Genomic DNA, 25,642 nt, shown 5'->3' with positions numbered 1-25,642 from the left:
GTTGACGGCAGGGCGTGGCCCGACCTCTACCGAGGTCGTCTTCTGATGAGGAGGCTTGTGTGTACGTGCGAGTGTGTGTACGTGGATGTGTGTGTACGTGCGAGCGTGTGTACGTGCGTGTATGTACGTGTGTGTGTGCGTGAGCGTGTGTACGTGCGTGTATGTACGTGCGTGTGTGCGTGAGCGTGTGTACGTGTGTCAACGTGCGAGCGTGCGTACGTGTGTGTGTGCGTGTACGTGCGTGTGTGCGTGTACGTGCGTGTGTGCGTACGTACGAGTGTATGTACGTGCATGTGTGTACGTGCGAGTATGTGGATACGCGGGTGTGCGCGAATGAGCGCGCGCGATTGCGTGGGTTCCCGCGCGTTCGTGCGCACGTGTATTTGCGCGTGTGAGGGCATGTATGCATGTCGCGCACAACGTGTGGTGAACATGCAAGTGGGATGTATGTGTGTGTGTTTGTGACAACATGCGTGTGTAAAAACCAAAGGGAGGGGGGGTAAAATTACAAAAAAAATTAGGTGGAGTCAAAACAAAATTGCGCACGCGATGTACGAAACGAGCCCGGGGTGAAAACAACATTACTCGGCGTTCAGCGTGTTTGCGTGCCGCTCAAAGTCACCTTCGTCACTTTCTCGGTCACGCCATCTGGTTGCATTCAGCCGCCCGTTAAAACTGAAGCCCTGCGAGTTTAGAGAGAATCCCTCAATATTTTAAACTAAAAAAAACACTTTATTTTTTACTTTTCCCAGGTAAGGCAGCACCCCGCGCTGTGGGATCTTTTTTTCAGAGCCGACCCATCACAAATGATAGCGCAACGAAGTGGCTTATCGCGTGGAAATTTATATCAACCCAATATTCTAAACGCATGGGGGGGGGGGGGGCAGAGGCGGTTAGCATGCTTGTGCTACATACTGTGCGAAAAAAGTTCAACATACATAAAACTATAAACTGTATTTTTTTTTATATTTTACCAGGTAAGGCCCACTGAGCCTATTTTTCAGAAGTGACCTGGCTATCATAAATGATAGCTCAACGAAGTGGTGTCTTTCCACCATGTGGACATTTATAAATGTTGAGGGAAAAACCAGAGAACCTGGAGAAAAAGCCACGCGACCACAGGGAGAACACGCAAACTCAAAATATACAGCAGGCGTTAGGGTCGGGATCGAACCCACGGCCTCCCGGTTACCGGTTGCTCGACAGGAGTAAAAAAAGAATCATCATTACGGTCGATACGCACAAGAGTCGTGGTACAAGAATAATAATAATAATAATGATCATCACAGCTTGAATAAGCGCCTTTCGTTAAAATATTCAATGGGCTTTGCATCAATGGCAATGGGGGTGGGGTTGAGTAGAAAGTGGGCGAGTGAAAAAAATGGGAAACGCCTTCTAAAGAGGGCAACGTCTTTCGGCGAAAAAGGCATTGAAGACCCCAAACCGAAACCGGACTCCCCCTTGTCAGCCCTTCGTCGGAGAGTTCCACGATGCAGGTGCACTGCGAAATCGAAGGCCCAGAGATCGTGGGGGCAGGAAGTGTGCCGGGTGGGAGCAGGAAGTGTGCCGGGTGACAGCAGGATGTGCGTGTGTGCGTCTTCACATGTGAGTCGTCACGTGGTCAATAAGCGATCACATGGCCTCGCTGTTATTGCAGAGGTTCGAGTCCAGCGGCCGCCCTGATTATTACTGCGGTACTCACCGTGATACCGTACAACGCGCAGTCTGCGGCACTCACAGATCCCGTGACGTCATTCGCGAAGAGGAGGCCCGCCGTCGTGCGTGCCGACGTCACGATCAAAACTTGCCAAATTTGAAACTTGCCCCTAAGAACTCAGCTGCAATTGCAGTATTGTCTCTTTAGCAATTAGTACCCTCTATTGGCAGATCAATGTGACAGGGTGAAGGAGCGAGTGGGCGGGCGTGCGGGTGTGTGGGCGTGTGGGCGCGTGTGTAGGTGTATCGGCGTGTGGGCGCGTGGTCTCACCGACGGTGGGAGTGGTGGCGTTGCTGGCAGACGCGTTGGAGGAGATGGATGAGGTGCTTTCGGCCCTGGCGAGGGGTGCGAGCCCAGGGGGGGGGCTGAACGGGCGCTGCTCGCAAACACAACAGACAAAGATCCTCCGTATGACCTGAACAGACTGTTGGGGCAAGTGCTGTGAGTGGAGCAGCACCTACGAAGGCCGGTATGGCACACGAGCGGGGCGGGTGGCCAGCACCACGCTCGACCGCCTTTGTCTCCCGAGTGGCGATCTTTACACATTGCACCAGGTACTCATTTGAGGCCGAGTCGACCGGTTCAGAAAATCGTCATCGGCGTTGGCCGTGAGCGGGAAAAGAACTCGGGTCGCCGGGTTAGTAGCGCAACCCGCTCCTCATACGCACGCACAGTACATATGTAGTGACATAGGACGTCACTACTGTGTCGCCCCGTACGTGGGCTAGGGGCCCCAAGGGGGAGCCTGGGGGGTCACGTGGTAGAGGACCCGAACCTTCCCAGAGGTGGGGGAAGGGAGGCGTGGCCTGGGTGGAGCCGGCCACGCCAGAGCGGATATAAGCGGGGTGTGAACGCAGAGCGGGGCTGTTCAACCCCGAAGTGAAGACGACATCATCGGTCCTCAAGCCCCGGGTCGTCGTCCTGGACCAGGCAGCCCGTCGCCTGCCTGGTCCACTCTGTGTCGTGTTCCAGAGTGTTAGTGAGTTGAGGAAGGTGGTCACCACCTCATGTACAGTGTTATATTACTTACCATTCTAATAAATGGTGTTGCCTCCAAGCTGTGTGTGTGTGCACCTAGTTCGAACCCACTACACATACGTACACACAATCTCTAACACTGTCGCCTGTTATATATATTTTGTCCCACAGTGGTGTTGGCGAACGTGTTGAGTTCGGGGTTACGTTCTGCCCGGTTACCTTCTGAATGTCAGAGTAGAGCTTTGTGGGCGGGATCTTCTGCCTGATTGACAGGGGGAGGGGCGAGGCCGGAGCGGAGTCCGCCATTGTGGGCGGAGCCACGGGAGACTGCACCACGATCTGGGGCTCTATGCACACGCACAGACATACACACGCGTTTACATACACACACATTTACATACACACGTACACACGCGCACAGACATACACACGCGTTTACATACACACGTACACACAGGCATATACAAACACACACGTTTACATACACACGTACACACACGCACAGACATACACACGCATTTACATACACACACATTTACATACACACGTACACACACGCATTTACATACACACGTGTTTACATACACACGTACACACAGGCATATACAAACACATGCGTTTACATACACACGTACACACAGGCATATACAAACACGCGCGTTTACATACACACGCGTATACTTAGACCCGCGTATACATATGTAATGATATGATGACACCTGCTGGTTAGAAAAGGGAAGCACGGCTACAGGCACCGCTGAAACAACATCCAATCTGGGCCAAAGGTAATGGGCGGGGGGGCTGGCCGGGATGCTCCGGGAACCCGCGCGAAGGTTCCATGTTGACTACCTCACCTGCAGACCAGGTGAGGTAGACTACCTCACCTGCAGACCAGGTGAGGTAGTCAACATCCCCTAGCCATCGTGCCACCCCTCTCCCTCCCTCTCTCTCTCTCTCTCGAGCTCCGTCTAGTGGAGGACCTTCTGCCAGCAGTGGCATGAGCAGCCAATCGCAGAGCTGCTGCTCCTTCACCCCTCACTCCCAACTCATTCCTCCGTTGGCAAACTTGGCCCAGCAGCTGCGTGCACGCGCGGCCCACCGGCGGGCGTGGCCTCCGAGTCTCTCGTGGGCCCGCCCGGCTCTGCCGCCAGCGCCGGCTCTGCCGCCGCCGTTCCCTCCGCGCCGGCGGCCTCCCCGGGCGGCCGCGGTGATGCCGCTGCGGCCGTCGGGCCCTCGGGGTTCGTGGCGACGCCGCCCGCCGCCGGGGGTGTCTCCGCCTTGCCCTCCGGCTCGCTGGGTGACGCGCAAGGCTCCACCGTTGCCGTCCGCTGGGCCTCGTCGGGGGACGGGGGTTTGTCCGGGGCACCTGGTCGGGGGGGGGGGGGGGGGGGGGCAGAAAATAAAAAAAAGAGACAGATTCCCCACCTCCCCCGATAGCGTCGAAACACTCTCGGGGCAAGTGCCGTTTGGCGAGGCCGGCACGGCACACGAGGGGGGTGGGTGGCGCATGACGATGTTAGAATTGCAACATAAATCTTCCCCGCAGCTTAAGAATAAAAAAGCGGGACACAGATTATTGGTGCATATGCACGTGAGGGCCATCGTATTCACTGCGGACCCTTTCACGCTCCGAGACGTCTGCAAGTTGCAGGGTGTCCAGTTCACCGCTGAATCTCGGAACGCGCGAGCGGTTCAACCTTAATTTTATTCAGGCCTAGCGCCGTTATTTTTCAAGACATTGCACTCACCGCAGAAAACCGCACTCTACGATAGCTGGCACCAAACTGTGCCACACGCCCTCCCGCATGGCCTTGCGGGAGCCTCAGCACCTGAAGACGTACCGATACAATTATTTTACGTCAGGTCTTCACCGATTCCGTTCCGACGACGTACACGTGCGTCATGGGAATGGAAGAGGGTGAATAAAAGCAGGTTTCTCGCAGCGGCTTCTGGCTGCCCATCGAACAAAGATGGTCACCGCATCGCGCACATTCCGATTCGCTTCTGCGGCCGTCTGGAACGCTCTTCCTTCCGATATTAGGAAGCCACTGGAGCTGTGCACTTTTAAGTTGTCTAGAATGAAAACTAATTTCTTCAAAACAGCTTTTTTGCTTAGTTTGTCGTCCTTCTCTCGCACCTCCGATAAGCACGGTTGGCTACGTACGGCGCGAAAGGAGTTCAACACACACCGTACGTACAAAGACTTTTGTCAACGGGACGGGCGACGGCGGCGGACAGGAAAGACTACCGATGGAGTGGCAGCCAAAGAACAGAACGCGCCCGAGAGCGAGTCCACCGCAGACGGAGCGTCACCACGTTCGTCACCTCCGTCGGTCTCCGTCGGCGTCTCGCTCGACCTCGTCGGCGCCTCGTCCCCGCCGAGGGAGGGCGCCCCTCCCCCTGCCGCCGTGATGACGGGGGCCTCCTGGGGGCCGCCGCCCCCCACCGCCACGGGAGACGCGGGGGGGCCTTCATCCTCGGGGGGCCCCCCGTCCGGCAGCGGCGGCGGCGTCGATGCCGGCGGCCGGGGAGGGGACCCCAGCTGCGGGGGCGTTTGTGGGCTGGCCGTGCCCTCCGGGGGGGCTTGCGGAGGTCTGGCCCCCCAAATATCAGACTGGCTGTTGCCAGCTTCATCAGACAACAGGTGGACACAGGGAGGGGGTGGTGGAGGGGGGGGGGGTCACAAGACAAAAGACAATAATACACTGCAGGTGTCCCTCGCTTTACGCAGGCGAACAGGGCAAAATCGCGTAGCACGGAGGGAATCAGCCACCCAACCCACGAGACGGCCGCCTGCCGAGTAGCGCGTACACTACAAAGACAAAGCTGTCCCACGCCAGGATTTAAACTGTGTAGCGTAGCGAATTTTTGGGTAGGAATTAGGCAAGCCGCATATTGCCAGCGTGAAATCGCACAAACCGAACCCGCATAGAGCGGCGGAAACCTGTACAACAGAGATGCTGCTGTGGTCGCGCCCACTGGACTGGCAGTCCATAGGCGCATAAATAATGGCCTTCATCACTATAGGAATGGAACGAAGCCAAGCGGACGTGGACCTAGAGAGATGGAGTGACAAAATCATCAGGTGCGCAGGTGCCCGGTGGATCGCTCCATCGCAGAGTCGTGAGCGGCGGCGATGGCCTGGGGAGGCCTTCATATCCGGCAGCGGGTCGAGCGTGGCCGGCGACGGACGGCGTGTTTGGTGCGGTGCGCTCGCAGTGCTCGTCGTCACAAACCTTCCGTCGCGAAGGCTTGCGGGATCGCCTCCAGGGGCGGCCCGAACAGCGGGTCCGACGGGAAGAGCTGATTGGCCGTCACCGCGGCGACGCTGCGGCAACAGCATCGCGGGACGGAAGGGAGGGCCCAGCAGCGTGGGGGGGGGGGGGGGGCAGGCATAAGACGCGGAGGATGTAAACGTCGATTTAAAGCTTTCGTGACTGCAGGGATTCATCTTCTTGGTTCTTTCGGTAAAGTCACGTAGAATGGAAATAATAAAATAATAAAAATAAAACAATAAAACTAATAAAATAATTCTCACGACGTTTCGGCCACAACGCAAGCAGCCATCCTCAGGTGGAGAACAGGTCTGTCGAGAAGACGGAGTCTGAATGACACACCCCAGGCTTGTAGCGACTATTTAAGCTGGGATGGATGGGGGGGAAGAGCGCCTTGACAAAAGAATTTGTAAACGTCAACAAGAGCGAGACCGACGACGGGGCCCTGTCTAGGCGCTTGTTGTGGCGAGCGTCTCTGGGAGCGGCCGCGTTGCGTCGAGGAGGCCGTCCTGGCGGGACTCCCGACGCGAGAGCTGTCCGAGCGCGCGGCCTCGTCGCTTGTGACGGCGCGGCGACGGCGCTCCGCTGTTGAGGAGGTTCGCGGTTCGACTCGGGCGGCCGCCCTGGTTATCACCGCGGTGGTGTGTATTAGCCGTAACGCGCGGCCGCCTGATTCGCGTTAAAAAGATCCCGTGATGTCCCTTTTTTCCGCATGTTCCCCACCCCCCCTCCCTCCCTAAATGAAGACCACGTCAAAGATCGTTGCCCTACGTGAGTAGTGCGGTAGTGAGACCAACCACCTTTCCTATTCCTTATTTTACCAGGCAAGGTCCCATTGAGCCACACAACCCCGTTGCAAGTGGGGGATGCTGGTCTTGGTTTCAAAAACTAGTAAACCATTTTTGAAAACTACTATTAAACTATTTTAATTTTACCAGGTAAGGCCCATTGAGCCACACCCACCCCGTTGCAAGTGGGGGATGCTGGTCTTGGATTCAAAAACTATTAAACCATTTTTTTTAAACTACTATTAAACTACTTTAATTTTACCAGGTAAGGCCCATTGGAGCTATGTAGATCCGTTTCAGACGCGACCTGGCCATCGCAAATGATAGCTTAACGAAGTGGCTTATCGTCGTCACGTGGATATTTATAGCAGCCAAACACCTCAACGCGTGACGTCGATTCTATACGTGGAGGGAAAAACCGAAGGACCCGGAGAAAAATCCACTCCACTATGGGGAGAGAGACAGACGGACATACAAATTCCGAATATACAGCAGGCATAAAACCAACTGCCTCCTGCATACCAGGCGAGGTATTTAACATCTCGAATCTGCCCTCGGTTTTATTTGTTTGTTGGGATGCCTGTAACTCACCCTCCCCGTCGCTCTCGCGTTTTATACCAGGCCATTGTTTCATAATAAAAAATATATATATATCCTGCCAAGTAATTCGCAAGAGTCTGCCTGTTTGGAAAATCACACCGCAAATTACGGAGAAATGCGATTGCACATGGCAATCATGGGCCGCCCTTACTCTGAAAAAACACTTGGCAGGAGGACAGTTCTGCGAGGCTCTCTCCTGGGTGATGAGGCAAAAGAAACATACTCTTAGTTCTTTCGGTAAAGTCACGTAGGAAAAAAATGAAATAAAAATAAAACAAGAAAAATCACGACGTTTCGGAGGCAACACAAGCTTCCGTCTTCAGGTGAAACTGTCACAGCAAAATATATAGTGGTTAAGGGGGTGATTTTTATTGTTTTATTTTTATAAATTTTAATTTCATTTTTTTTCTACGTGACTTTACCGAAATAACTAAGAGTATGAATCCTTGCAGTCACGAAAGCTTCAAATCTAGAAGCAAAAGAAACAGTTTAACGCGCGGTAGGAGAGGCTTGCGCAACCAATATATATGAAAATGTTTTTTTTGTTTGGGTTCGATCACGTAAATACAATTGTCGCGTTAAACCTGCCACCCACCCGACACAGCCAATTTGTAAGGTTTGTCCCGGAAAGAAGAACGTGAGTACGAAACGTTAGGGTACTCTAATTGTAAATGTTGTAGTGGGTTTACTCTCCAACACAACCGGTTCGTGCTGAAGTAGTAACTACCGTAGTTGGCACGTACTGTTCCAGTGACAAACTTTACGAATTGGCTGTGTCGGGTGGTGGCGGGAAAAATGACACATTTAGATTTACGCGCTCTAACCCAAAAAACCTTTATGAATAGGCAAAATAAGAATAATAGCGTAAGCCCTGATTTAAAGCTTTCGTAACCGCAGGGATTAATATTCTTGGTTCTTTCGGTAAAGTCACATAGAAGGGAAATAATAAAATAATAAAAATAAAACATAATAAAATAATTCTCACGTTTCGGCCACAACGCAAGCAGCCGTCCTCAGGTGAAGAACAGGGCTGTCGGAAAGACAGCGTCTGAATCGTTGTGGCCGAAACGTCGTGAGAATAATTTTTTAGTTTTATTTTCATTATTTTATTATTTCCCTTCTACGTGACTTTACCGAAAGAACCAAGAATATAAGGTAAGCCCTGTTACCAATCCACTGCTGGATGATGGCCTCCCCATAGCGTGCGAGTCAGCCATGGGGGTTGTTCGACCATACTTCACCATGCTGGTCAGTCAGTGCCGGTTGGTGGAGTTCCTCTCAAAAGTCGGGAGCGGTGGCGTTGCGGTTAGCGCTACGCTGCGCTACGAACCCGGAAACCCGAGTTTGATTCCCGCTCACGGCCAACACCGGTGACGATTATCTGAAAACCGGTCCTGGGCCTCCCCTAGGTCGACTCAGCCTCAAATGAGTACCTGCTGCGGTGTAAACATCGACACTGGGAAGACAAAGGTGTGCCGTGCCGGCCTTCATAGGTGCTCGCTAACAGCACTTGCCCCAGCAGTCTGCTAAGGCTACACGGGGGATCTTTATCTTTGTTTGTGGTGTTCCTCTCAAATGTGAGAGCTTTACGCAACTGCGTGGGCCGTTTTTTGTCGCGACTTCCCCATTTTAACGCAGACGTTGATCTTGCGTCATTGCCCTTTCTCCACGCGAACCGACCCAACTCATCCTGCTCACGCGATTGGCCCCCCGCCGAATCACGTGACTTCGCGCGAAATAAGAACGAGCGACGAGGTCAACCGTAAACACGCGCGTGCGGCACGCGCGTTCTATTATTTGTTCTTGAAATATTTCTCCGGCCTCTTTACCCCCCCCCAAAAAACACGACGAAATCGTGCCGTAAAGCGAAAAACGTTGGACTCTGTGCCGAACGACAAGGCGGCGCGGTCCGGCAACGCGTCGGAGAGCCGTACGGCACAAGGACTTTTCCAACCGCCGATTCGGTCGACGCTGCCGCGGCGTAACAGCCGGCAAGCCGGACCAGCGACCCAGAAGTCGCCGGTGTGATTCCACGTTTCCGATGCGGCACGGCGGTCGATGGAACGGCGGCGCAAGATTTCTAAAATCCCCTCCGCCTCTGTCCACCCGGCAGCGTCAATTAGTGCCCAGTTAGCCTGCGATCGGGCGGCAGGCGACGTGCGGCGGTGGGCTAAAGTGTGACGATTCCTAAACTATAAAGATTTTTTTTATTTTACCAGGGTAAGGCCCACTGAGCAGCTATATAGCTCTTTTTCAAAAGCGACTTGGCCACAAATTAGAGCTCAATGAAGTGGCTCGTCACGTGGAAATTTATAGCAGCCAAATACTCTAAATACATGTTTCAAAATTTGAAGAAAAAAACGGAAATCCACACGACCACAGGGAGAGAGAGAGACACTCAAACTCCAAATATACAGCAGGCGTCAGGGTTGGGATCGAACCCACGACCTCCTGCATACCAGACGCGGTGCGCTGCCACGTCTGGTCGACAACATGCGTACGGTACGACCGGACGATAATGCGCCGGAGAGCGGCCGCGCAGAGGCGCAGGCGAGAGAGAGAGTCACTTACGCGAGCGGCGGTGGGGTGGGCGTGGAGCGCCTCTGCCTCACGATGTCTTCGTCTGCGAATGAAACACGCACGCGTGCGCGAGAGAGGAATCCGTCTCGTCAAAGCAGCCGGCTGGTAGCGTAGGCACGTGCGTATGTGTGCTGAACTTCTTTCGCACCATACGTAGGCGACCGCGCTCAACGGAGGTGCGGGGGGGGGGGTCAACTAAACACAAAAAGTGGTTCTAAGGAAATTAGTTTTCTATCGAGATTTAAAAGTGCATAAGCTCCAGTGGCTTCCTAATATCGGAAGCAAGCGCGTTCCAGACGGCCGCGGGAAGCACATCTGAAAGCGCGCGACGCGGTGATCGTCTTTGTTCGAAGGCTTGCCAAAAGCCGCTGCGAGGATGACCCGAATGTGCGTGGCGTTTCATGCTTCTCGACGACATCAGCAAGGTATTTTGGTTCATACGTGGCGAGCACTGTGTGTGCAACGAGTGCCACCGTATAACGGATTCGTTCGGCGACCAGCAGCCATTGCAGCTCAGCGAGCACTGGATGGACACGGTTGTAATGTGGCCAATCCAAAGCTCCCCCGTATAGCCTCGAAGAGACTGGGGCAAGTGCAAGTAACGAGTAGCAGCGCCTTGTCAATCCACTGCTGGATGAGGGCCTCGCGATGCTGTGTTGGTCACGGGGGCTGTTGGACCATACTTCACCACGCTGGTCAGTGTGGGTTGGTGAAGGGGGGGTGTGGGTGGGTGGGTCGGTGATCGCCAGGAAGGGTTCAGATTGCCACTCGCTACGGTTGTGATAACCACTGCAGGGAATCGAACTCAGGGTGGCGTATCAACACCACAGTGTGGCGTGTCAACACCACGGCACAGCGCGTGTGAGAAACACGCGTGGAAGGATTTGACGGGTGAATTCAAGTGTGAAATCCAATTTTAGTGAACGTGAAAACTTACTGTGCGCTGCCCCTTTCTTGAGTGCAATCTGCAAAGAGAATTAACACACGTTTAGGAATTCAACAAAAACTAGTTAAACTACACTAATTCTAGACTTGAAGCTTTCGTGACTGCAAGGAATCATATTCTTAGGTGTTTTCGGTAAAGTCACGTAGGTAAAACATCAAAATTAATAAAATAATAAAATAAAGATCACGACGTTTCGGAGGCAACACAAGTCTCCGTCATCAGGTGGGACCGTCACAGCCAGATTAGCTGCATCAAGTGAGGCAATGATTCAAGATGTAATCCCTTAAAAGCGAGTTGAGGGGGGAGGAGAGGGGGGGGGGGCTCATCAGAATGTGGTAGCCAATGAATGGAAAGTATCATATTCATTGGCTACCACATTCTGATGAGCCCCCCCCCCCCTCTCCTCCCCCCTTCAACTTGCTTATAAGGGATTACATCTTGAATCATTGCCTCACTTGATGCAGCTAATCTGGCTGTGACTGTCCCACCTGATGACGGAGACTTGTGTTGCCTCCGAAACGTCGTGATCTTTATTTTATTTTGTTATTTTATTAATTTTGATGTTTTACCTACGTGACTTTACCGAAAACACCTAAGAATATAAACTACACTATTTTGATTTTACCAGCTCAGGCCCACTGGGCTATATAGATCTTTTCAGAAGCAACCTGGCTATCAACAAATGATAGCTCAACGAAGTCGCTCATCATCAAGTGGACATTTACAGCAGCCAAAGACTCTCAACGCGTGGCGTTGATTCTAAATGCGGAGGGAAAAACCGGAAGACCTGGAGAAAATTCCACGCGACCACGGGGAGAGAGAGAGACACGCAAACTCCAAATATACAGCAGCAGGCGTCAGGGTCAGGATCGAACTTACGACCTCCTGCGTACCAGGCGAGGTAATCATCATCTCGCCATACAGACCGAGGCTTCTTAAGTATGGACACACAAGTACAACAACAAGAAGAATCATTGCTGACCTGCCCATACTGGACATGTGTGAAAAGAGCTTCATAGCTCATCGGATTCCTCCAGCCTAAATACAAATTCTGATTCTGAACGTTTTAAACTTGTATATCCACACCGCCACCGCACAATACTATATACTCATTCGCTCGATGTCAAACGGAGAGAGAGAGAGGATGGCTCAGAGGTGTGAGGAGAACGCCCAGACGGGCGGGGAAAACACCAGCCAGGCTAAAGTCACGTAGAAGGGAAATAATAAAATAATAAAAATAAAACAATTAAATAATTCTCACGACGTTTCGGCAACAACGCAAGCAGCGGTCCTCAGGTGAAGAACAGGTCTGTCGGAAAGACAGCGTCTGAATCGTTGTGGCCGAAACGTCGTGAGAATTATTTTATTATGTTTTATTTTTATTATTTTATTATTTCCCTTCTACGTGACTTTACCGAAAGAACCAAGAAGATGAATCCCTGCAGTCACGAAAGCTTTAAATCGAAACCAGCCAGGCTGTGAACCAGCACCAACAATTTCCCAAGCTCTGCTGTCCTCTATATACCAAGGTGTTTATCGGACAATGAATGAGTGTTCATAAATCACAATTGATGTCAGTGAACTACATCGTGGGCGAGCCTATGATCTTCTTCGTCTTTCGTACGGCGGCTGATGGAGATGCAGAACAACGACTACAATTTCACATTCAGGTGGCCAAGCCCAGATAACAGTGTTAGCAGTAGCGGAGTGGTATCGCTGTGATGTCGCCTTCGTATTTGTAGATGGGGCCATTGCGTCGTTATACGTTGTATGGCCTGTTCTGGATGGCCATAGTCGCACACTATTACTGGAGATTAAAACAAAATTCCATTTGTGCATCTACTGCCACGGTTTGTGCAGTGGAGGCGGTCATGAGCTTCGTGGCAGATCAAACCCAGGGACCAGCCTGTATGATAACCTCGGTCTCCATATCTAACGAACTGGCCTCTCTATTGACGTGCTATGAAAAAGGACCATTGCCCAAAACGTCGACTTTTATTTATTTATTTTCCATGAAAGGCCACACAGTGTGACCGAGGGACGTGTTGAGACTGCTGTACGACGACAGGATGTTTCGCGATTGCACCAATTCAATTTGTCGATCCGCGTGGATTCTTGTGCTCGCTATACATGCAATAGAATTGCACGCGTAAGAATCTTAACTTTTTAAAATTGAATGCAAAGTACATGCTAACGTTACGTGATGGAATTATGGCATCAACGAGGGTGCCACTGTGCCAAGATGTTAACTACCTCGTCTGGCATACAGTGGGTTGTGGGTTCGATCCCAACCCCGACTCCTGTATATTTGGAGTTTGTGTGTCTCTCTCTCCCCGTGATCGCGTGGATTTTTCTCCGGGTCTTCCTATTTTTCCCTCCACATTTAGAAGCATGCATTTAGAGTAATTGGCTGTTACCGATTTCCACGCGATAAGCCACTTCGTTGAGCTATCATTTGTGGCCAGGTCGCTTCTGAAAAAGAGCTGTAGAGCTTAGCGGGCCTTAGCTGGTAATATATGAATATTTTAGTATGTAACAAAGACAAAGATTCCCCTGTGGTCGTACAGACTGTCGGGGCAAGTGCTGATTCGCGAACACCTATCAAAGCCGGCACGGCACACGAGGGGGTTGGTGGCCAACACCACGCCTTTGTCTCCACAGTGGCGATGTTTACACGCCAAACCAGCCACTCATTTGAGGCCGAGTCGACCTAGGGGAGGCCCATGACTGGTTTCAGATTATTGTCACCGGTGTGTGGTGGCGGACACGCCAAGCTCGACCACCTTTGTCTCCCCAGTGCCGTTGTTCATAGACCCCGACCAGGTTGCCAATTAAGGCTAGGTGGACATAGGGGAAGCACAGTCGTTTAGCAGTACAGTAGTTTATTTTTAAATCTTTTATATTAAGTTCGCTTGCTTGCTTGCTTGCGTGCTTGCTTGCTTGCTTACGAGCGTGCAAACATTTCGGTCGTTTTGTAACCCACGTCCCGTGATCCAATCGAGCTGACATTTTGCACACAGACTCGTTGTGCGTGACAATTAATGTTCGTGAAAAAAAAAATTCCAAAATTTTACACTGTTTAGGGAAAACAAATTAAATATTTAATTACCTATTGTTTAATACTGCAGACAATCATCTGACCCATAGGTGGCAGCCATCTCAAGCCAGAGGACGAGAGGACTCTAGCCGCCACGCATATAAAGGATTTAGAGTGAAAAACTTTGTTTTTACGGGTTATACTTATTAATTACCCTGTGAGCCAAGCTCCTAAATCACCAAAAAAAACAACACCCATTCAAATATCACGTGCCTCCGACGTTAGCCGTCGCTGTAAATCGAACCCAGCTCGTGGGGGTTCCGATGGTGGCGCGCTAACCACTGTGCCACCACTCCCCACATACTGCAGTTAAATATGCACTTACGATAAAGATGCCGTGTATCGTCTTTACAGACTCTGTTGGGCAAGTGCTGCGAGCTAGCAGCAGAACCCATGAAGGCCGACACGGCACACGAGGGGGGGGGGTAAGGGGGTTGCCAGCACCAAGCTCGGCACCATACACGCAGACACACACGCAAGCAGCACACACACGCGTATACACACACACACGCGCGCGAACAAACTCACCGGGTTGCGCCTCTGTGTTTAGACAACGAGCAACATAGAACGAACAGAAAACGGAGCGTCATTATTCACCCAGCTCACGGCGGCATAGCATTTACCCACAATGCACCGAGGCAGCCGTGCAATTATCGTGTATTTTGCTTGTTTAACGGTGTTGCTGGATGGCGGGGTGGCTCAGAGGTCAGAGTTCAGAGAGCTGCCTGTGATTAAACCGGCTTCTTGAGCAGACAGCTGATGGTCTCAACCCGGCCACAAAATAACCCGGTCCCCCCCCCCCCCCCCTTAAATCTGGCTCGGCGCCTGATTTGACGACGATTTCAGATCCGAGAATGAAAGATCTCGGCTTGAACGTCACGCGGCAATCACGTAACTCTCGGCGGCAGAGCGAGTGTGAAAATTATCGTCGCTTGCGGCGTAGAACAGACTTCGCTGGAAGGGATCGCAGAGGCAGTTTTGTGATATCCATTTCTTCTGTGGCCCCGTTTTCCAACAACGAAGGGGTTTTACATCGCTCCGCGGGGAGCTCCCAATGGATTCTCCGTCTCATGTGACACGGGAAAACGCGCGAATGACGAACGTTTGTGCAAGAGTTTGACCCATCACATGAACCCCTTTGGCATTCATATGACAGGTCACACCAGTGCTGATGGGTTTTAAAAGCCAAGTCACAACTTGCACAGCGCTCGTGACTCGAGGAGTTTCTGTACCTCCTTCCCTACGTCGCGGTTTGTGCTCCGTACCAGGCTCCTATTGAAACATAATAAAAACATGAAGTCACTTCGGGCTTCTGCTGTGGGTCACGGACTAGCGCACGCCCGCGATCCACGCTTCGGAGGCGAGCGAAATCCACCCGCAGCGTGAGGGCACCCACGCTGCTGGCTCGGCTCGGATACGCCAGTGGAAAAGGATCATTAGCAACAAGTCGGTCCAGCCCTGTCACGTCACCGTTAACCCAGCACAGCCCTAGCCCCCACCCCCTACCCACCCCCCATAGCCCCCACCCCCTACCCACCCCCCTAGCCCTCACCCCCTACCAACCCCCCTAGCCCCCACTTCCATGCCCCCCCTAGCCCCCACCCCCGGGCTTACCGGACTTCTCCTCTGTGGCAGCACGAGAGACAAAAACAAAGTCGCACTTAAAATCGCGGTTATACAGATCCCTGACCCGGTGAACCCACCAGCACTCCCGCGTGGCATCAACGTGCACCTAGCCTGGCACAAGTGCCATGATGCAGTCACCGCCACTTAGTGCAAACTGACAGATGTTTGCTGTGGGAGCGTGCTTGCGTGCGTGCGTATCCCGCGCGACAGCGTGTGTGTGTGTGTATCCGGCGTGACAGCGTGCGCGCGTGCGTTGGCTCACGGCAGGCGACGGCGGCAGGGCGATGTTGCAGATGGACGCCCTCAGCTCCTGCGCTGCCGCCGTGGGGTCCGGGCCCCCCACCGCCTCCTCGGGGGGCTTGATCTCCACGTAGAGCCGTCTCCTACGGCGGCGGCCACCGCCCCCCCCGCCGCCGTCGCCGCCGCCACCGCCGCCCCCGCCGGCCTTGCCCCCCCTGGCCTCCTCCTCCGAGTCGCTCGACGAGTAGAAGCAGTTCGTCTTGGGGTGTGCCGTGGCCGTCAAGGTGGGAACCGCGCGGTTCGATCGGAATCAAATGAATTGTTTGTCACCGGGGGAGGAGTGCCATGAGCTACGAAACTTTCCGCTCGGGGTCACGGGGTCAGAACGTCACAACAAATAATACGATAGGAGTGCAAAGTCTATCAAAAGGTAAACAAATCATTCTAGATTTCAAGTTTTCGTGACTGCAAGGATTCATACTCTTTGGTTTCTTTGGTAAAGTCACGTAGGTAAAAAATAAAATAAATGAAAACTAAATAAAATCACGACGTTTCGGGCACAACCCAAGCGTCCTTCCTCAGGTAAGAACAACGTAGCGAAAGCACAACACATCACCTTAATAAAATATATACACACGAATACAACTAAACTATTATTTTATCTTACCAGGTAAAGCCCACCGAGCAATTAGCTCATCATTCACAAGCGACCTGGCCAAACACGGCCGCTCATTGAAAGCGAGGGAGATAAACCACGCACCCTCTTTGGTGGCTTGCTCTTCCTTCCGCTATTAGGAAGCCGCTGGAGCTATGCACTTTTAAATCATCTACATCGACAAACTCATTTCTGTAGTACTCTCAGGTTCTTTCGGTAAAGTCACGTAGGTAAAATAATAATAATAAATTTCGATTTAAAGCTTTCGTGACTGCAGGGATTCATCTTCTTGGTTCTTTCGGTAAAGTCACGTAGAAGGGAAGTAATAAAATAATCTAAATAAAACATAATAAAATACAATTCTCACGACGTTTCGGCCACAGGTCTGTCGGAAAGACAGCGTCTGAAGAAACAGACCTGTTCTCCACCTGAGGACGGCTGCTTGCGTTGTGGCCGAAACGTCGTGAGAATAATTTTATTATGTTTTATTTTTATTATTTTATTACTTCCCTTCTACGTGACTTTACCGAAAGAACCAAGAAGAATAATAATAAAATAAAATAATAATACATGAAAAAACTAAATTAAATCACGACGTTTCGGAAGCAACACAAGCCTCCGTCATCAGGTGTAACTGCTCCAGTAAAATGACTGTAGCGTGTGCAGAGAGCTATTCAAGACACGTGTTTTTTTTATATCGGGTGCTGGGCAGGGAGGAGCCAATGAGTCGGGGGGGGGGGGGGAATGTCGTGATTTAAATTAGTTTTTTTCATTTATGATTATTTTATTTTATTATTTTTTCATCGACGTGACTTTACCGAAAGAACCTAAGAGTATGAATCCTTGCATTCACGAAAGCTTCAAATCTAGAAACATTTCTGTAGAACCGCTTTTCATGCCGAGTTGTCCTTCGCCCGCACCTCCGACTATGTACGTACCTTCAACTTCTTTCGCACCGTACGTAGCCGACCGTTGCTCATCGGAGGTGCGGGGGGAGGACAGAAAACGAAACACGAAAACATTCATCGCCGTGAGAGGATCCTCTTCCCTGCCTGTAACGTCTGGTTCAGGCGACTGCGCTGACGAGGAGTGTAGAAACGGGTCCAAGATTTGCCTGCATTGAATGCACACCGTGTCAACCCACACGCTTTACCCCGTATTCTTGTACAGGGAAAGTGAGTTTTCAGGTCCATACGGCATACAGCCGTTTCAATACGGGCACATTTTAAAAAAAAATATTTCTTTGTGTTTCTCCCTTGTGATGGAACTTTGGAGGATGAACGCTGATATTTATAAGGGCACGGGGTGATCAGTAAGTTCTGAATTGGTCTGTAATAAGGTAGGGCACTGATAAGGGTTTGACAGGTATGCGAATGAATGCTGCTAAAATTGCGCCCTCCCAGAACGGCCGTGCGTCGGGCCGATGGGGCTGCGTCATTTGTTTGTCTACACGCAGAGACGGATTTGTGAAGGAGCTTCTCATTGATCGACTTCATCGCCGCGCTACGAGGTTTTCTCGCGCAACGAGCCGAGACGATCAACTCGCCGCGCCTTGTGAGAGCGCGGCTGAACGACGGGGGCGTGCGGGAAGGATATCGTTCAGCTCAATCTCCGGGCGGATGCTGTAGCCTTCATCGTCCACCTCCGGGGTCGTCTGCGGAGGAGGAGGACACAGGGGAGACGACACCAGTCAGCCCTGGACGAGGCCATTACAGGGGCGCTTCAAAAATAGTTTTTAATACTTTCTGAGAATTTGCAAAAATTACACAATAAATGTGGAAACCACCTGGAATGCATTTACAACGATGGCAAACAATTAGAGTCTCTCGGACTTTTTGAAGCTATTAACGTACATTTGCTATCATGTTACAGTGTATTTATCCGTTCTTTTCCCATTAAAAACGATAATCCCATTTAAGTGTTCACATGTTTTTGAAGCGCCCTGTATATCGTAATCTCTCCCCCCCCTCCCTCTGTGATTCTGTCAAAGTTGGTTCAGCTCCAATGATCCCCCCACCCGACCCCAACAATGCAGTCACATTGGAGATGGTTCAGCATGGTTTCACGAGTGATTGTCTAACCCAGACGATTCATCACCCCCCCCCCCCCGTGGATCCATGAGATGGTTGAGCCCAAGTATCTCCACTCCCCCCCGTGGTTCCATGAGAGATGGTCCAACCCATGTGTACCCCTCCACGATGCTTCCATGGGCGATACAGTCGTTCAAACTGGGTGTACCCCCCCCCCATAGTCCCATGAGAGATGGTTTAGCCCAGGTGCCCACCCCCCCATAGTCCCATGAGAGATGGTTTAGCCCAGGCAGCTATCTCCCTGTCACTCACATAACGCTGCCAGTCAATCTCGGTGTAGAAGCCGTCAGGAGCGCCGTTAGAGCGCTTCTGGGTGTCGAGCCGATGCAGCAGCAACAGAAGGAAGTGGAGAAGATGCAGCAGCAACAGCAGCAGCAGCGGGAGCAGCAGGGAGCAATGCACAGAGAAGAAAAATGCAATCATCGTTGAGAAGAGGAGAATGGGAAATTCAAATGGAAGGTGCAGGAAGAAAGCGTGCGAGGCCGTGTGCGTCCGCGTGGGTAGTGGTGGCGCAGTGGGACTGGCCAAATCACCCCCTCGTGCACCACCATGGCCTCCCTATGCAGTAACAGCACTTGTCTGTGCAGACTACATGGGGCATCTTTGTATTTGTACGGGGAAGTGGCGGTGCAGTGGTTAGCGCATTGCGCTACGAACCTGGCTACCCGAATTCGGTTCCTGCTCACAGCCAACATTAGTGACAAATATCTAAACCAGTTCTGGGTCTCCCCTAGGGCGACTCAGCCTAGTATGTAACATCGCCACGAGAGAGTGACAAAGGCGGTCGGGCGTGGTGCTGGCCACCCACCCCCTCGTGTGCCGTGTATGCGCATGCCAACTGTGCCAGTGGGGAGTGCAGGTGGTGCATCTGCCAGTGATCTCAGTCAACCCATGGCACTTGGGTCTGTCTCGTGATCTCCCGCCAACGAGCATTTGACACCTCACGTGGCCTCAACGTGCACCTAGCCTGGCACAAGCGCTGTGGTGACGTCACCACCGCTTAGTGGCGAACGGTGGCTGCTGCTGCTGTTGTTGTCGTGTGTGCAGAGCTCGCACCTGGTCGGCATCCTGAGAGCCTCTGTCGGTGGCGGAGGACAGGAAAGAAAAACACGCACGCACACACGCGCACACACGCACACACACGCGCGCACACGCGCACGCAAACACATGCACGCAAGCGCGCACGCACACACACGCACGCACGTGCAAGTGAACGGCAAACATCACCACCGCTCTAACATTCACACCGCGACTTCCAATCGGGAACATCTCAAAGCGCCCTGCCCCAGGGGACCCCCAGGGGTAGCTGCCCTTGCGTGGCACAGCGTGGACGCGGCACCAGGCCAACGAGCGGGCATCGGTCTGCCAGTAGCGGGCGACTTTGCCGTGCGGTATTTGCCCAGCGTGGCAAATCTGCCAGTCATTTGCCAGATTTGGCAAATTTGGACCTTGAGAAAAACGCCACGGAATCTTTAACGTCCACTGTGAAACGGACACCGAGTATGTTTGGTTAACGCACCCACATTGTGCGTGCGTGTGTACGCCGAATCTCTTTCGTACCGTGCGTAGGCAACCGTGCGCTAAGCGGAGGTGCATGTACAGTATATAGAGATGCAGACAAAGATCCCCCGTATAGTCTCCAACAGACTTTGGGGGGCAAGTGCTGTTCGCGAGCACACAACAAGGCCGGAACGGCACACAAGTGGATGGGTGGCCAGCACCACGCCCGACCACCTTTGTCTCCCCAGTGCTGATGTTTACACGCTGTACAGGGCAGTAATTGAAGGTTGCGTGTCTCTCACACCGTGGTCGCGTGGATTTTTCTAACACGTCCTCTGGTTTTCCCCTCCACATTTAGAATCAACATTACGCGTCTAAAGTATTCGGCTGCTGTACATTTTCACGTGGTGAGAAGCCACTTCGTTGGGCTATCATTTATGAGAGCCAGGTCGCTTCTACAAATTAAGTTATATAGCTCAGTGGGCCTTACCTGGTCAAATAAAACATTGTTTTATCATGGGGCCTTTTTTGGCAGGATCTAAGTGTGACACTCCTGAGACTAGGCCATCTCTGGTGTAGACCAATCAGTTTCAAAGGGAACGCCACATTATCAGGGCATGTTTGTTTGCATGTTCACCGCAAGTACTGTGTGGTTAATGCAAAAACCTGATTCCATGCGTAAGGTTTCGATTTGGTGTTGGAACATCTTAACACCTCCTGTTTTATTGCCAGAAAGGGTAAAACGTATTCCTATTTTTCATGTTTAGTTTCAGTTGACATGATCCGGCAACCCCCGGCCTCCAAACTTCTGGGGATCGGCGGCATACGCCGCTACCACTGCCCGGGCAGGCCCCGCTCGCTCGCTACGGAGGGCTATGTAAGGCCCTGTTCGCTACGGAGGGCCCGACTCGCTACGGGGGGCCTCGCTCGCTACGGAGGGCCCCACTCGCTACGGAGGGCCCCACTCGCTACGCAGGGTCCCACTCACTAAGGAGGGCCCCACTCGCTACGGAGGGCCCCACTCGCTACGGAGGGTCCCACTCGCTACGCAGGGTCCCACTCGCTACGGAGGGCCCCACTCGCTAAGGAGGGCCCCACTCGCTAAGGAGGGCCCCACTCGCTACGGAGGGCCCCACTCGCTACGGAGGGCCCCACTCACTAAGGAGGGTCCCACTCGCTACGGAGGGCTCCACTCACTAAGGAGGGTCCCACTCGCTACGGAGGGCCCCACTCGCTACGGAGGGCTCCACTCACTAAGGAGGGTCCCACTCGCTACGGAGGGTCCCACTCGCTATGGAGGGCTCCACTCACTACGCAGGGTCCCACTCGCTACGGAGGGCCCCACTCACTAAGGAGGGCCCCACTCGCTAAGGAGGGCCCCACTCGCTACGGAGGGCTCCACTCACTACGCAGGGTCCCACTCACTACGGAGGGCCCCACTCGCTAAGGAGGGCTCCACTCGCTAAGGAGGGCCCCACTCGCTACGGAGGGCCCCACTCACTAAGGAGGGTCCCACCGCTACGGAGGGCTCCACTCACTGAGGGTCCCACTCGCTACGGAGGGCCCCACTCGCTACGGAGGGCTCCACTCACTACGCAGGGCCCCACTCGCTACGGAGGGTCCCACTCGCTACGGAGGGTCCCACTCACTAAGGAGGGCCCCACTCGCTACGGAGGGCCCCACTCGCTACGGAGGGCCCCACTCGCTACGGAGGGTCCCACTCGCTACGGAGGGCCCCACTCGCTACGGAGGGCCCCACTCGCTACGGAGGGCCCCACTCGCTACGGAGGGCCCCACTCGCTACGGAGAGCCCCACTCACTACGGGGGACCTCGCTCGCTACGGGGGGCCGCGCTTGGTGCAGCGTCGTCGTCGTCATCACGGCGGCTCTCCATCCATCGGGATCCCAATGTCGCCGGCGATCGACTCACGTGGACTCGGAGTCTTTGTCTTTCCTCTTAATCCCAAACGTGAGCTTAGTCCGTTTTTTCAGTCCTGGGACGACACACACGACAACAACACAAACATAGATCCCCCCCCCCTCGTGTAGCATCAGCAGACTTGTTTGTGGCTGTCAGCGAGAAGCTATGATGAAGGCCGGTACGGCACACGAGGGGCTGGGTGGCTAGCACCACTCCCGGCTGCAACTGTCTCCCTTGTGTCGATGTTTACACATCGCACCAGGTACTAATTTGAGGCTGAGTCCACCTAGGAGAGGCTCAGGAACGGTTCAGATAATTGTCACCGGTGTTGGCGGTGAGCGGGAATCGAACTCGGGTCGCCGGGTTCGTAACAGCACGCTAACCACTACACTACCGCTCCAACAACAACCGCCATTCGCCAATAAGTGGCGGTGACGTCACCACGACGCTTGTGCCAGGCCATGTGCACCTTGAGGCCACGTGAAGTGTCGAACGTCCACTGGCAGGAGGTCATGGGGCAGACCCAGGTGCCATGGGTCGACTGACTGAGATGACCGAGACGACTGGCTGATGCACCACCTGTGCCCCCTACTGTACCAACTTGCTGTGCTTTAGCCACCCGGCGCTCCGCTCGCTCCCCACACACACACACACACACGTGTACACACCCCACACGTGTACACACCCCACACGTGTACACACCCCACACGTGTACACACCCCACACGTGTACACACCCCACACGTGTACACACCCCACACGTGTACACACCCCACACGTGTACACACCCCACACACGTGTACACACACCACACGTGTACACACCCCACACGTGTACATGGATGAGGACCTTCTTTTGCCGTGCGGGTCGCCTATGTGACCAAACTTCACCACGCTGGTGAAAGTAGGGAGCACAGAAGTATGCCAAGTCCTTGCTGAATGACAACAATTTGGACACAGAACTACTACCAACTTGGTCCAAACCACAAGCAAATGTGGCGCTCACCTCCCGCTCTTGTGACTACCAAGTGTGGCTGTCCTGCGGTCGTGTGTTTTTTTTTAAATCCTTTATATTAAGTTCGCTTGCTTGCGTGCTTGCGTGCTTGCTTGCTTGCTTACGGCCGTGCAAACCTTTCGGTCGTTTTTTTAACCCACTTCCCGTGATCCAATCGAGCTGACATTTTGCACACAGACTCGTTGTGCGAGACAATTAATGTTCGTGAAATTTGTTTTCCAAAATTTTACACTGGTTAGGGAAAACAAATTAAATATTTAATTACCAATTGTTTAATACTGCAGCCAATTATCTGACCCATAGGTGGCAGCCATCTCAAGCCAGAGGACGAGAGGACTCCAGCCGTCACGCATATAAAGGATTTAGAGTGAAAAACTTTGTTTTTACGGGTTATACTTATACTCCAGGGAACACGGCACCCTCCTGGGGTTACGTCTTCTCAATTCTAACGTGAGGAATATACTCAACCCAACAACAACAACAACAATCCCACCCCCCACACGCACTTTGATAAAACGTGACCGGTAGGATTGTACTTACATTATGAGACCTCTTTTGCAAGTGGCAAGATATAGTAATAATGTAAATGCTTAACCTCGAGCTCTCATACTCTGATGGTGCGTTGTCTTTGAGTTGTGCGCCTCTTGGCGTCATCTGGTCCAACACCATGTGAGACTAGGCTCTAAAGAAAGCTGTCTCGGGTGTGGACCAATCAATTTCAAGGACAGTGCATATCATTATCAGAGTTATGTTTTTTGTTTGCATTTTGACCGCAAGTGTTGTGGTTAATGCAAACATGATCCCTTGTAAAAAGGTGTCAGTTTTGTTGCCAGATAAAGGGTAAAACCATATTACTACGGTAGGATTGTTATGCTTGCAGCGAGGTATCAAACGGTGGCCGAGTGTAAGACGACGCCTCAACGTCACCGACGCGCGCGGGCCATACACCCCCCGAACGCAGATCCGTGCCAGAGCGTTTTATTCCAGACCAATACTCTCAAAACATTAGAGGTCCCCCCCCCCCTGCTCCTCCCCTCAGTAAAGTGTCCTGGACCTCGGGCGAAATGCGTCCGGTTCCGTTTTCACTTTCCTATTCACTTTCCTGTTTGTGTTCAGATTCATTTTCCTATTCACGTTCCTGTTCGCGTTCCTATTCACGTTCCTATCCATTTTCTTATTCACTTTCCTATTCGTTTTCCTATTCGTTCTCCTATTCACTTTCACATTCATTCTGCTATTCACTTTCCTATTCACGTTCCTATTCACTTTCACATTCATTTTCCTATTCACTTTCACATTAATTTTCCTATTCACTTTCACATTCATTTTCCTATTCACTTTCACATAAATTTTCCTATTCATTTTCACATTCATTCTCCTATTCATTTTCACATTCATTTTCCTATTCACTTCCACATTCATTTCCTATTAACTTTCACATTCATTCTCCTATTCACTTTCACATTCATTCTCCTATTCACTTTCCTATTCACGTTCCTATTCCCTACCCTATTCGCTTCGCTTTCCTATTCGCTTCTCCTCCCCACTGTCCCCATTCATTCGTTCTATTCAGTTTCTGTAAACGCCCCGAGTATTTGGGGGGGGGGGGGGGGGGGGCTCGTCGCTTCGAGGGCTCTCCCCGCTGCAGCTCCATCTGGCTGCCAGCCCGTGGCCGCTTTGCACGCGACGGCTCCGGCACTTGCAAATGTAGCGGACGCACGCAACACAGCGCTGCGTCGATACTATATACATGTGTATATTTTATATATATAACAAAAGATTTAAGCTCAAGAAAACGTATCGCGGAATCTAGATACTCGTTGCACGGCGAGGTGAACGAGCTAGGACACTTACAGAAAAAATAGAAATATATTTTAAAATATATATGTAAAATATATATAAAATATATGTCTTAACTAATTTTCTTGAGCTTAATTTTACTTTTGAACGTATTTTTAAGTAATTTGGTTGAGATGCGTGGTGAGGGGTTGACAGCGTGTGTGGTGAGGGTGGTGTGGTGAGGGGTTGGTAGGGTGTGGTGAGGGTGGTGTGGTGAGGGTGGCGTGGTGAGGGTGGTGTGGTGAGGGTGGCGTGGTGAGGGTGGCGTGGTGAGGGGTTGGTAGGGTGTGGTGAGGGTGGTGTGAGGGTGGCGTGGTGAGGGTGGCGTGGTGAGGGTGGCGTGGTGAGGGTGGCGTGGTGAGGGTGGCGTGGTGAGGGTGGCGTGGTGAGGGGTTGGTAGGGTGTGGTGAGGGTGGTGTGAGGGTGGTGTGGTGAGGGTGGCGTGGTGAGGGTGGCGTGGTGAGGGTTGGTAGGGCGTGGTGAGGGTGGTGTGAGGGTGGCGTGGTGAGGGTGGCGTGGTGAGGGTGGCGTGGTGAGGGGTTGGTAGGGTGTGGTGAGGGTGGTGTGAGGGTGGCGTGGTGAGGGTGGCGTGGTGAGGGGTTGGTAGGGCGTGGTGAGGGTGGTGTGAGGGTGGTGTGGTGAGGGTGGCGTGGTGAGGGTGGCGTGGTGAGGGTGGCGTGGTGAGGGTGGCGTGGTGAGGGTGGCGTGGTGAGGGGTTGGTAGGGTGTGGTGAGGGTGGTGTGAGGGTGGTGTGGTGAGGGTGGCGTGGTGAGGGTG

General features: G+C 52.6%; 1 protein-coding gene across 1 annotated transcript in view; it reads right to left on the bottom strand.

Annotated features, from left to right (window-relative positions):
* Positions 1–25,642, bottom strand: part of LOC133350012 (F-BAR domain only protein 2-like) — an 87,632-nt gene that overhangs the window by 15,260 nt on the left and 46,730 nt on the right. Inside the window, exons 10-21 of the mRNA XM_061563965.1 lie at positions 22,023–22,086; positions 19,649–19,670; positions 18,845–18,901; positions 18,099–18,156; positions 15,870–16,114; positions 10,876–10,903; positions 9,930–9,981; positions 5,932–6,023; positions 5,021–5,323; positions 3,795–4,061; positions 2,915–3,042; positions 1,988–2,093 (exon numbers count right to left, since the gene is read on the bottom strand). Coding sequence (XP_061419949.1) covers positions 1,988–2,093; positions 2,915–3,042; positions 3,795–4,061; positions 5,021–5,323; positions 5,932–6,023; positions 9,930–9,981; positions 10,876–10,903; positions 15,870–16,114; positions 18,099–18,156; positions 18,845–18,901; positions 19,649–19,670; positions 22,023–22,086 — 1,422 coding nt within the window. The remainder of the gene's footprint in view (positions 1–1,987; positions 2,094–2,914; positions 3,043–3,794; positions 4,062–5,020; positions 5,324–5,931; positions 6,024–9,929; positions 9,982–10,875; positions 10,904–15,869; positions 16,115–18,098; positions 18,157–18,844; positions 18,902–19,648; positions 19,671–22,022; positions 22,087–25,642) is intronic.

This window comes from Lethenteron reissneri, chromosome 4, assembly GCF_015708825.2.
Source record: "Lethenteron reissneri isolate LAM-NWPU_2019-01 chromosome 4, ASM1570882v1, whole genome shotgun sequence".
NCBI classification, from domain to species: domain Eukaryota; kingdom Metazoa; phylum Chordata; class Hyperoartia; order Petromyzontiformes; family Petromyzontidae; genus Lethenteron; species Lethenteron reissneri.
This window is presented reverse-complemented; position numbering and strand designations above follow the sequence as displayed.